This window comes from Podarcis raffonei, chromosome 13 (genome assembly GCF_027172205.1).
Source record: "Podarcis raffonei isolate rPodRaf1 chromosome 13, rPodRaf1.pri, whole genome shotgun sequence".
In the NCBI taxonomy this organism is placed as follows: Eukaryota; Metazoa; Chordata; class Lepidosauria; order Squamata; family Lacertidae; genus Podarcis; species Podarcis raffonei.
This window is the reverse complement of record NC_070614.1, coordinates 54,084,282-54,097,181: the sequence shown is the minus strand read 5'-3', so window position 1 is coordinate 54,097,181 and position 12,900 is coordinate 54,084,282. Positions and strand designations below refer to the sequence as shown.

Genomic DNA, 12,900 nt, shown 5'->3' with positions numbered 1-12,900 from the left:
ACAAATCCAATACATTCAGGATTGGCACTGTCCATAAAAAATCCAGTTGCAGCAGACTTCAAACTTATAACTTAGAATAAGACAAAAACATAGCACTACATACAAAATGACCCGGCGGGCACCTGGAGCGACCCCGAAATCACAAAAGGAACCCCGTAAGGGGCTCCGGAGTGAAGGAGGGGGAGCGGTGCTGTGGGTTCATCGCTCTTTCTGCGGAGGCGAAGCCGCGCGGCTGTCACGGATGAGCGCTGACCTTTCTTCCAAGAAACATCGGGCTGAAACATCAAACCCGTGAGTAAGGACCTAAGACTTTACAAACTAAATCGGAAAATTTGGCTAAAAACGGGAGACGAGAAAGAGGAAGTCCGTCTTCCGACACTGCTTTCAAGATCAAAGCAGACGGTCTAAAGAGCGGAAAGCGCTGTGAACAGGGAAGCTTTGAAGCTTTAAATCGGGACTTTCGTGCACATTTGAATTTCACTTTTAAAGAATAAATACAGCATAAAATTGACCTGGAGCGGACACCCCAAGGGCAAGGGAAGACTCTAACCCCAAATTCCCGGGTGGCCGGGTAAAGTTGTTTAAACTGCGGAACTGTTGCAAGCTTCCAGATACTTTTGTAACTTTTGAGCTCATCTAGCTGAAGTGGATACAATTGCAGGCACCTTGCTGGAACTTTGTTATATGTTGAAAAGGGCTCTGCAGGACTTTTTTTTTTAGCGTGCTGGAACTAATTTGCTTTTAAAATTGTTTTTAAAGTTGGAACAAAGAGACTTTAATTGTGGAAAGTTACCTTCTTCTTACTAAAACTTTGGTGGCACTCCCCCTAGAGGACATTGGGAATACAGAGGCCTGGGAAAGTTTTTTTTTGTTTACCTTCTCTCAATAGACTGTTTTTAATTCTGGACTTGCCTTTCCCATGGGATTACAACACTTGACCTTGAACGTTGACTGATGAGTGGCACAGGAAAGACAAGAGCAGCCAAAGCTAAGGAAGCTAAGGAGAAAGAGAAAGCAAAAAAGCAAGCACAGCTTTTGCAAACAACTTTAACTCAGGGACGTAGATTATCAGTTCCAGCTGTGCTTGCGACACAAAAAGTAGAAACCGAAAAGCCTGAAAAATCTGAAGAGGAAGATATGGCAGCAGGAGGAGCTGAGGCAGTACTGAAACAAGTTTTGGAACAACTGTCAGCAATAAATCAAAAAATTGATAACCAATCAACAAAAATTGACCAAGCAACATCCTCGATTCAGAAATTGACAGATCAGGTTTCCCAACATACTCAAGCAATTGAAAAATTGCAAGGAGCAACAGAAGAGAATCGTAAATTGGCAGGGGAAGCCGTTCAAATTGCAACATCAGCTAAAAAAGAAGTCGAGGAAGTTAAAGCGGAAGTCAAGCCTCTTCATAAACAGATAGGGGACCAACAAACCTATCTCTCGTTGGTGGAATTGAAAAATCGCGAGACCAACCTTAGACTAAGGGCAGTCCCAGAAATTGAACAAGAAGATTTGAAAGGACTTTTGACAACAGAGTTTACAAAGTTCTGGGACTTAAAAGAAGAAATTGATTTTAAAATTGTATCGGCTTTTCGGTTGGGAAGATTAGTAAGAAAAGATAGATCCAGAGACTGCTTAATAGCTTTGAGATCAAGGGAGGAGAGAGACAAAATACTAGGCCTACACTTCAAAAACTCAATTGTGATACAAGAGAAAAGGGTGGAAATTTATCGAGATATTCCTAAACAGTTATTGGACTTGAGAGCCACCTACTCAGATTTGGCTAAGTTGCTGAGACTCAACACAATTCCTTATAGGTGGGAGTTCCCACAAGGGCTATCATTCACTTACAAACAGAAGAAGGTTAAAATAAGATCACCAGAGGACTTACAAAAGTTCCAGCACGACCACGGAGAAGACCTCCAAAAAGAAGCAGCAGCTAATTGGCCTATACCCAACCCAGGTGGAGCAATACCTGCACCTTCGGAACCAGAGGAGAAAGAAGATACACCGCTCTAGGTGTAGCAGAATAGTTCAGGATGTCTCTGCGGCTACTCAGTTGGAATATAAATGGCGGAAATTCCCCGGAGAAAAGAAGGAGGTTATTTCACATATTGAAGAAAGAACAATTGGACATTATTTGCCTACAAGAAACCCATGTGACCAGGCTCCACAGGAAGGTTTTGGTAAATAAAAGATTAGGCCAAGAATTTATTTCGTCTGACAAAGTAAAGAAAAGAGGAGTGGTGATCTATGCTAAGGAGAGCCTGATACCCAAATTTCTATTTAAGGATGAACAAGGAAGAATTTTGGCAATTGAAATTCAAACCCAAGGAGAAAAAATATTGATATTAGGAATTTATGCCCCAAATGACGGGAAATCAGAATTTTTCAAGAAGCTGCATGAGACGTTGCTGGACTATCTGGACTATGCTAACATCATAATGATGGGAGATATGAATGGAGTGGTGTCTACACATATGGATAAGTCTTACAACCAAAACTTAACATCTGATGGCAGACTGCCCAAAACTTTTTTCGAACTGACTGACAATCTGGATTTGATCGACATATGGAGGACAAAGAACCCCCTAGGTAAAGAAGGAACTTTTTTCTCTGAGGCCCACCTGTCTTGGTCAAGGATCGACCAAATCTGGACCTCCAGGGGGCTGGCACCCAAGACTAAAAAGGTGGAAATCTGCCCAAAAACATGCTCCGACCACAACGCCTTGAAAATAGAACTTAGATTAACTCAACCCGGTTCCTTCAGATGGAGAATGAATGACACACTACTAAGAGATCAAGAGATTGTGAAAAAGGCCCAAAAAACATTAAAGGACTATTTTGAGATAAATCTGAATACTACAGTTGAAAAAAGAACGATCTGGGACGCAAGTAAAGCTGTTATGAGAGGGTTTCTGATACAACAGAATTCAATCAAGAAAAAACTCTGGAACGGAAAGAAGGACAAAATATTGGAGAAAATACACCAAGGAGAAAAAAAACTGAGAACCAAACCAAAGTCCAAGGAGGTGCTGAGAGAAATTAAATTCCACCAAGCAGAATACTCAAAATTGATCAATCAGGAGATTGAATGGAAAATAAAACAGATGAAGCAAAGATCTTTTGAATCAGCAAATAAATGTGGAAAGCTGCTAGCTTGGCAGCTGAAAAAAAGACAAAAGCTAAACACGATAACAAATCTAGAGATTGATGGAAGGACCGTACAGAAACCAGAAGAAATTAGGAGGTGCTTCCACAGATACTTTAAAGAACTGTATGCACAGGGGCCCCAGAAAGAATCAGAGATAGATCAATTTTTAAAGATAAATGGACTATCAAAAATAACTCAAGATAAAAGATCAATCTTGAACTCTATAATAACCACACAGGAAATTGAAGGTGCCATTCAGAATATGCAACTAGGCAAATCTCCAGGCCCGGATGGACTTACCTCCAAATATTACAAGGTTCTGAAGGACTATTTGATACAACCTTTGTTGGAGGTATGTAACCAGATTATGGATGGGAAGAGGGCACCAGAAACGTGGAAAGAAGCCTTCATCACATTGATACCTAAGTCAGAATCTGAAAAGACTCAGCTTAAAAACTACCGTCCCATCTCACTCCTAAATGTGGATTACAAAATATTTGCAGACATTTTGGCAAATAGACTTAAAAAAGTCTTAAATGAAGTAATTCATAAAGACCAAGCTGGCTTTCTCCCTGGTAGACATTTATATGAGAACACTAGAAACATCATTGACATTTTAGAACTTTTGCAGACTAACAGGAACACAAGGGCGGTGTTAATCTTTATTGATGCGGAGAAAGCATTTGACAATATATCTTGGATGTTTATGAAGAAGAACTTGGAGGGGATGGGAGTGGGACGGGGGTTTGAGAATGGATTACATGCAATCTATTCAGAACAAAAAGCTAAATTAATAGTGAACAATGTGGTGACGGAGGAATTTAAAATTGAAAAAGGGACACGACAAGGGTGCCCTCTATCCCCTCTGTTATTTATTTCAGTCCTGGAGGTGCTATTGAATATGGTCAGAGAGGACCGGTTGGTACAAGGGATAGAGGTCGGAGTGAAACAATATAAACTGAAAGCTTTTGCAGATGACCTAGTTTTGACACTGCAGGAGCCAGAATCCAGTACAAAAAGAGCTCTCGAACTTATATCTGAATTTGGTCGGGTGGCGGGATTTAGGTTGAATAAACAAAAAACTAAGGTTCTGACCAAAAATTTAACAATTACAGAAACAGAGGGGTTTCAGAGAGAAACAGAACTGAATGTGGTTAAAAAAGTGAAATACCTTGGGATCTATTTGTCCTCCAAGAATTTGAATTTATTTAAGGATAATTATGAGAAATGTTGGTTGGAAGTTAAAAAGGATTTAGAAATTTGGTCAAGATTGAAACTTTCCTTGTTGGGAAGAATTGCAGCTATAAAAATGAATGTGTTGCCGAAAATGTTATTTTTGTTTCAAACCTTACAGATCGTGGACAGAGTGGATTGCTTTGGAAAATGGCAGAAGGATATATCTAGATTTATCTGGCAGGGCAAAAAGCCCCGAATAAAGTTTAAAATATTAACAGATTCGAAAGAAAGAGGGGGGTTTGCCCTGCCGGACTTGAGGTTGTATTATGAAGCTGCAGCCTTCTGCTGGCTGAAAGATTGGTTTTTGTTGGAAAACACCGATGTCCTAGATCTGGAAGGTTTTAATAATGCTTTTGGATGGCACGCATACCTATGGTACGACAAGGTTAAAGCACATAAATTGTTTAAAAGCCACATTGTCAGAAAAGCAATTTTTGCAGTCTGGATGAAATATAAAGACTTACTAGAGAGTAAAACTCCGAGGTGGCTATCACCAGTGGAGGCCAAGGCCCGAAAAAGACCCAATATGGAGGCCTATTGGCCGAAATATTGGGAATTGACTGAAAAAATTGGAGACAATTGGAAGTTGCAGAGCCAGGACAAACTAAAAAATAAGGTGCGAGATTGGCTACATTATGCTCAAATTCAAGAGGTTTTCAAAATGGACAAAAAAGTTGGTTTCCAGGTGGAAAAGTCGAAACTAGAGACAGAATTGTTAGAACCAAAGACAAAGCTGTTATCTAGAATGTATAACTTGCTGCTTATGTGGAATTTACAGGATGAGACAGTTAAATCTGCTATGATTAAATGGGCACAGGATGTTGGACACAACATTATGTTTGAAGACTGGGAAAGGTTATGGAACACCGGAATGAAATTTACGGCCAGTACGGCCTTGAAGGAAAACATTATGAAAATGATATACCGGTGGTACATGACCCCAGTCAAGTTAGCTAAGATACATCACCTGTCTGACAATAAATGTTGGAAGTGTAAGGAAGCAGAGGGGACTTTCTTTCACCTCTGGTGGACATGCCCAAAGGTTAAGGCTTTCTGGGAAATGATTTACAATGAGTTGAAAAAGGTATTTAGGTATACCTTTCCCAAGAAACCAGAGGCCTTCCTGTTGGGCATGGTAGACCAGAAAGTGTTAAAGAAGGACAGAACTTTGTTTATGTATGCTAGTACAGCAGCAAGAATACTCATCGCAAAGAACTGGAAGACACAAGATTTACCCACGCTGGAGGAATGGCAGACGCAGTTGATGGACTACATGGAGATAGCTGAACTGACCGGCAGAATCCGAGATTTGGATGTAGAAACAATTGAGGTGGACTGGAAAAAGTTTAAAGACTACTTGCAAAAGTATTACAAACTGTATGAATCTTAAGACGGTGCATGATTTGAAAATGATATGCTTTAGCAATTATGATTAAGTAAATAGTAAACTAAGTGATAAAAGAGAAAAGGAGATAATATGAAATTGAACATGTTATGTTTATTTTAAAGGTATAAAAATTCTGACATAATATATTGAATATAGATACATAACATGTAAAAGTTACAATAAGGTATGACATAAGGTAACAAATTGCTGACATTGTTAATATAAAGAACGCAGAATCGGAAGGGGTGGGGAAGTTCAATTTGGGATTTTTGGTAAAAAAAAAAAAATGGTTTCTTGTAAACTCCTTGTTTGTAATGTATAAAATTTGGAAAGAAACGTAATAAAAAATATTATTAAAAAAAAAAAAAAAAAAAAAAAAACAAAATAGGACACCACACCAGAAGAAAAAGAGACAGAAAGAGAAAGTGAAACCCAGGCTGCTTCTAGCCTGACTATTATAGTCAGAGTGACCTTGACAGAAAGATAATTCTGGGCTGCATCAATAGGAGTATAGCATCTAGATCAAGGGAAGTAATAGTGCCACTGTATTCTGCTCTGGTCAGACCTCACCTGGAGTACTGTGTCCAGTTCAAGAAGGACACTGACAAACTGGAACGTGTCCAGAGGAGGGCAACCAAAATGGTCAAAGGCCTGGAAACGATGCCTTATGAGGAACGGCTAAGGGAGCTGGGCATGTTTAGCCTGGAGAAGAGGAGGCTAAGGGGTGATATGGTAGCCATGTTCAAATATATAAAAGGATGTCACATAGAGGAGGGAGAAAGGTTGTTTTCTGCTGCTCCAGAGAAGCGGACACGGAGCAATGGATCCAAACTAGAAGAAAGAAGATTCCACCTAAACATTAGGAAGAACTTCCTGACAGTAAGAGCTGTTTGACAGTGGAATTTGCTGCCAAGGAGTGTGGTGGAGTCTCCTTCTTTGGAGGTCTTTAAGCAGAGGCTTGACAACCATATGTCAGGAGTGCTCTGATGGTGTTTCCTGCTTGGCAGGGGGTTGGACTCCATGGCCCTTGTGGTCTCTTCCAACTCTATGATTCTATGATTCTATGATAATAGAACCAGTTTAAACCAGCTGTACTCAGCTTCTCGGAAGGTATATAACCCAAACAAGAACCTTCTTTCACACAGAGAAGAAACCTTCCAGAACCCTCTTGAATTAAGCAGAACAGGATAGATCTCTACACATCAGATCAATACTTTTTGGACGAAGAAATGCAAACTGAGACTGGGGATGCAGGTAAGAACACAAGAACAGGATGCTGGATCAGGCCCATGGCCCCTCTAGTCCAGCATCCTCTTCTCACAGTGGCCAACCAGATGCCCATTGTGGGAAACCCCCAAGCAGGATCCGAGCGCAAGAGCAACTCTCCCTTCCTGGGGCTTCCAGCAACTGGCCTTCGGAAGCAGAGCGCAGCCATCGCGGCTGAGTCGCGAATTACCTTGTCAAAGTAAGTCCCAGGCAGCTGGATCTCTAGGTGATGGTTTCCATCAAACTTGACCACCAGCCCGAAATCGGTCTCCAGGACCACGTAGATCCCGCTGGTGGTGATGGAGACGCCAGGAATGCGGCCCTCCACAGGTGTCCGGACACGTTGGCCATCAATCTGTGGCGAGACGAGAGAATCGAGGTGGGACGAGGCTGTCTTCATTCATTCATTCCTGTACATCTATAACCCATCTCCCCACCACCCAAGAATTTGTTTAATCCTCTTTTAAAGCACCTTTTAAAGCAGGGACGCAGGTGGCACTGTGATCCAAACCACAGAGCCTAGGACTTGCAGATCAGAAGGTCAGTGGTTCGAATCCCCATGACGGGGTGAGCTGCCGTTGCTCGGTCCCTGCTCCTGCCAACCTAGCAGTTCGAAAGCATACCAGTGCAAGTAGCTAAATAGGTACCGCTCCGGCGGGAAGGAAAATGGCGTTTCCGTGCGCTGCTCTGGTTTGCCAGAAGCGGCTTAGTCATGCTGGCCACATGACCGGGAAGCTGTATGCCGGCTCCCTCGGCCAGTAAAGCGAGATGAGCGCCGCAACCCCAGAGTCGGCCACGACTGGACCTAATGGCCAGGGGTCCCTTTACCCTTTACCTTTATATCCCATCTCCCCACCACCCAAGAATTTATTTAATCCCCTTTTAAAGGCATCTAGATTTGCGGTCTTCACTGCCTCCTGTGGCAGGGAACTCCACAGTTTAGCTGCACCCTGCATGAAGAATGACTTTCTTTTTTTACCTGTCCTGAACCTTCCGACATCCTCCACAGGAGCCCTCCCTGCCCCCCATATAAAGAAGGCAACCTTGCAGACACCCCCCACCCCGCAAACCACCTCTGCTTCTGCCCTCCTGCATTCGGGCAAGCGCCCTTACCAGCACCCGCCGACTTTTCTGCAGGGTGACCGTGGCTCCGGCCACTTCCACGGTCACGAGGCGGAGGTAGGAGGCTTCGGGCTGGCCCCGCTCCTCGTTCTTGGCGGTGATGTTGAAGGCCGGGAGGCGGGGGTCGCTGTGGCACAGCGTCACCAAGGTGTAGGTGCAGGTGCCCATGAAGGAGACCATGGTGCCATCGAAAGTGTAGTAGTGAGGGTCGCCGGCCACGTGGCAGGCTGCCACTCCTGGAGGAGAAAGGGAGGGGGGTCAGGGACACCAGGCGGCGGCCCCCTTCTCTTATTACGTTTATCTGTATTATTTAGAGCATTGATTCCCAACCTTGGATCGCCAGCTGGTTTTGGACTACAACTCCCATGATCCCTAGCTAGCAAGATCAGTGGTCAGGGATGATGGGAATTGTAGTCTGAAAAAACAGCTAGAGACCAAAGGTTGGGAAACACTGATTTAGAGTATGCATGTCTGATGAAGCCCAGCAGTGCAAAACAAGGTATTATTCCAGGAATCCTTGTCTTAAGTTCTTTTGTCTGATACCTGAACAGAGCAACTATATTTTGCAAAGGCATATGTGGAACTTTACAAAGAACAAGTTCATTTTCTGCAAGTACAGCTTCTTAAAGTTGTCGCGTCTGACACTAATAAGCACTAATAAGCCATGGTTTTCCCAGTAGTGATGTATGGAAGTGAGAGCTGGACCATAAAGAAGGCTGATCGCCGAAGAATTGATGCTTTTGAATTATGGTGCTGGAGAAGACTCTTGAGAGTCCCATGGACTGCAAGAAGATCAAACGCATCCATTCTTAATGAAATCAGCCCTGAGTGCTCACTGGAAGGACAGATCGTGAAGCTGAGGCTCCAAGACTTTGGCCACCTCATGAGAAGAGAAGACTCCCTGGAGAAGACACTGATGCTGGGAAAGATGGAGGGCACAAGGAGAAGGGGGCGACAGAGGATGAGATGGTTGGATAGTGTTCTCGAAGCCACAAACATGAGTCTGACCAAACTGCGGGAGGTAGTGGAGGACAGAGGTGCCTGGCGTGCTCTGGTCCATGGGGTCACGAAGAGTCGGACACGACTAAACGACTAAACAACAACAACAAAATAAGCTTCGTATTGATGCTTTTGAATTACGGTGCTGGAGGAGACTAAATGACTAAACAACAACAAAAATAGGGGACATCTTATACACGGAGGTGTAAATTGCCGTGTTGGCACTTTGCAATAAATAAGTGGGTTTTGGGTTGCAGTTTGGGTGCTCAGTCTCTAAAAGGTTCACCACCACTGATCTAGGGGGATCCAGTTCCCTTCCCAACACCAGGGATCCAGTTGTGCCCTCTCAACATGAGATTTCAAAGCCAGACTTTCTATGAAGCTGGCCAGCCTGGCTGATTCTTGGTGAGTGTTGTTGTTTAGTCATTTAGTTGTGTCCGACTCTTCGTGACCCCCTGGACCAGAGCACGCCAAGTTTTACTTGGTGAGTAAACTTGATATAAGCTAAGATTGGTTCCATTTTAGAGCCACAGTGTTCAGGTTTGTTTTGCATTCTGTTTTGACCTTCTGCCTGCTTTCCTCCTACCGTTTATTCCTAATAAAGTTCCTTCATTTCACCGCTGAAGCGCATGTGGTTGCCAACTCCAGGGTTTCGGAATCCCCACCTGCCCGGGCGCTTGGCATTTGGGCTACCGGGAGTTTGGGGTTGGCGTTGCAAGCGGCCAGAGCGCTCTTCTGAGGTCTGGGAGAGACTCAGAGAGCATGGGCTGGCTCTACACTCCGAGTAAACCCCAGAGGTGCAGGTTGGACCGAGGAGTGCTGGAGCGCTGGCTCAGAACCTTTATAAAAGTAATTGCTTTGGTGCACCCCAGCCCCCCCCCCGTTTTGTTGTTGTTTAGTCGTTTAGTCGTGTCCGCCTCTTCATAGCCCCCTGGACCAGAGCACGCCAGGCCCTCCTGTCTTCCACTGCCTCCCGCAGTTTTGGTCAAACTCATGCTGGTGGCTTTGAGAACACTGTCCCACCATCTCGTCCTCTGTCGTCCCCTTCTCCTTGTGCCCTCCATCTTTCCCAACATCAGGGTCTAACTTTGATCTAACTTTGTCCCACGTGGTAGGTTTTTTGGAAATGCTCAGAGGAAATCCGATTGGTTCTTACGAACACTGTGTAAAAAGTTCTTTTGTGAATAAAACGACCTGGGCCAAGGGGTGGGCAGGAATTATCATTGGCACTTCCTCCCAGAGTCTTGCTGGCCAAGCCTTATGTGTATTTTATTAATCAGGGTACAATCCTTCCTTTGCCTTCGGAATGGAATGCTCTGGGAAGGAGGCCAGGAGAGAAAAGGGGGTCTTACCTGTGTCTTGGCAACCCAGGAGCCCCTCCACAGGCTGACACTCCTGAACGGGGGTGCAGCTCCACTCTTCGCAGGTGATGTTGTTGAGAGGCGCACAGGTACAGCGCTGGGTGCAGTTGCTGTTCGCCATCCAGCTCTCACCAACCTGAGGAGCAGGAAGGAGGGAGGGTCAGTGGGGAAAGGACCCAGGTGTCCTGCTGTGAACCCCACCCACTGCCCTTCTCCACCTTGAGGAGCACCCAAGAATCTTCACTTCCAGGACCCTAGAGCAGGTTACACGAAGGATCCCTTGGAACAGGTGGATCACTGCTCGTGGTTCTGCACCCTACAGGGTGGTGACCCAAAAATGGGTATTTTGGGGAGAAGGGATGCTTGTCTGCCTTGCTCATGTCACTCGCTAAAGCACCATGAGATGAAGGAAGCCAGGAAGAGCAGGCCTCTCTTTTCACAAAACCCAGGAATATTGGGTCATCTGCAGGAGGCAAACCCCTCTGTCCTCCTCCTCCTCGCCAGAAGGTACTGTCCGCTTGGGTCCCCCCACTTCTCACCGGATGGTATTGGCCGCCGGGGTCTGTGCAGCCACACTGGCCCAGGGGGACACACTGGTCTCCGCTGAGGACGAAGCCCTCGTTGCAGACGCAGCCCTCCACGCAGGGCAGGTTGCAGCTGTTCCGGGAGGGGGGCTCCGTGCAGGTGGCAGGGCAAGCTGGGCCACAAGATGTGTAGTTGCTGCCAGGAGGGCAGTTCAGGGCTGGAGGAAGAAGGAAAGAAAGAAAGAAAGAAAGAAAGAAAGAAAGAAAGAAAGAAGCAATGATACTGTCCTCCTTTGAGAAATACATACCTGGACTTGTTTCGATTAATATCTGCAGGAGACTTTATGGAGATTTAAGTTATAATTAGAAAAATCTTAATTATTCATCAAGGAAACAGCTTATAAGAAGAAAATAAGGAGGCCAGATACAGGATAAAGGAAGTCTTTTATTTGGTTTTTTGTATTGTTGTATGTTATCCTTATTGTATGTTATGTTCACGTTTAATGAGGGTGGATTTCTGTATGGGGGTTTTATGTTATGTTGTAAATAAAACTTCCAATTAAAATTTTATTAAATAATAAAAAAGAGAACAAGAGTTTGTTTATTTATTTTGCAACTCCAGCATATTTTATTGCTTCCTGTTCCCCACTAACTCCAGCCACGTCGAACAGGAAGCAATAGAGCAGTTTGAACTTATAAACAAGAAGCTTTTGATCAAAGGCACAGTAGCCCTTGAAGTCTTTCAATGGTGCTTTGCTCATCTGAGCAAAGTCTGATCCTGCACTTGGGCGATATGGCCGAAAACAAATAAATAAAAGCTACGAATAAGGTCCCAAGGAGCAGCGGGGACACACACGGAACGTTTATCCAGAAGATACCACCGGTGCAACCTTTTAGAAAATGGTAGCATGGCGGGCTCTGTAGTGCCTTTGTGATTTGCTGTCATTTTAGCTCATTGTATAAGAACGTGAGAAGAGCGTGCAGGATCACACCAAAGGGGGCCTATTTAGTCCAGTTCTCACAGTGGCCAATCAGACACCCGTTAGTCTGGCAGCCACAGTCCGGCAGCCAAAAACTCTGCCTTCTCCGGGCCCGGGAACCCGATCACAGCAACTGGGACCCATAACCAGATGTGCGTACAGCCCCTTCGCGTACGCAGAGCCCCAAGGAGAAACCTGCAAGCAGGAATCTGGGCTCAAGAGGCCTCTCCCCTGTAGTGATCAGGTGGGATTACTATGAGGAATTATGAAATATGGAGCAAGCCATTGTGTCCGCGATGAAAGCATGGTGTTGACTGGGTTTGATTCATTGACAATAATTTATGATCAAATCCCACAAGCCTCTGCATTTCTGGCCATTTTCTCTACGGTTCATTTTCTCTGCCTGACAGGCACGTATAAGCATTCTGAAACACAGACTGGTTGCTTCACCAGGCATCCTGAACCATAAAGATAGGAGGTAACTTTGATGTAGTTTAATCTTTAGATAGATCTTAAGGGCCAGGAAGAGAGTTCACAAGGAGATGGGAAATACTGTTTCCTTGCCATCCTTCCTTCCTTTCCTGCCTGTTTATGACGTCCAGGGTTTTGCTGAATGCATTCCTCCTTTAGTCCTGTTTTATTTCCCCCAGAATGTATGCATGCTCAAATTAGCTCTTTGTAGTTTTTACTTTAACTTTGTCCCAAGTGGGGTTTTTTTGAAATGCTCAGAGGAAATCTGATTGGTTCTTACGAACACTGTGTAAAAAGTTCTTTTGTGAATAAAACGACCTGGGCCAAGGGGTGGACAGGATTATTATGATTGGCACCTCCTCCCAGAGTCTTGCTGGTCAAGCCTCATGTGTATTCTGTT

At 44.5% G+C, this 12,900-nt stretch overlaps 1 protein-coding gene across 1 annotated transcript in view; it reads right to left on the bottom strand.

The window, feature by feature from the left end:
* The window catches only part of ZAN (zonadhesin), a 74,643-nt gene that overhangs the window by 23,410 nt on the left and 38,333 nt on the right, over positions 1–12,900 (bottom strand). Inside the window, exons 19-22 of the mRNA XM_053360480.1 lie at positions 11,065–11,267; positions 10,517–10,661; positions 8,157–8,401; positions 7,234–7,398 (exon numbers count right to left, since the gene is read on the bottom strand). Of these exons, the coding sequence (XP_053216455.1) occupies positions 7,234–7,398; positions 8,157–8,401; positions 10,517–10,661; positions 11,065–11,267 (758 nt within the window). The remainder of the gene's footprint in view (positions 1–7,233; positions 7,399–8,156; positions 8,402–10,516; positions 10,662–11,064; positions 11,268–12,900) is intronic.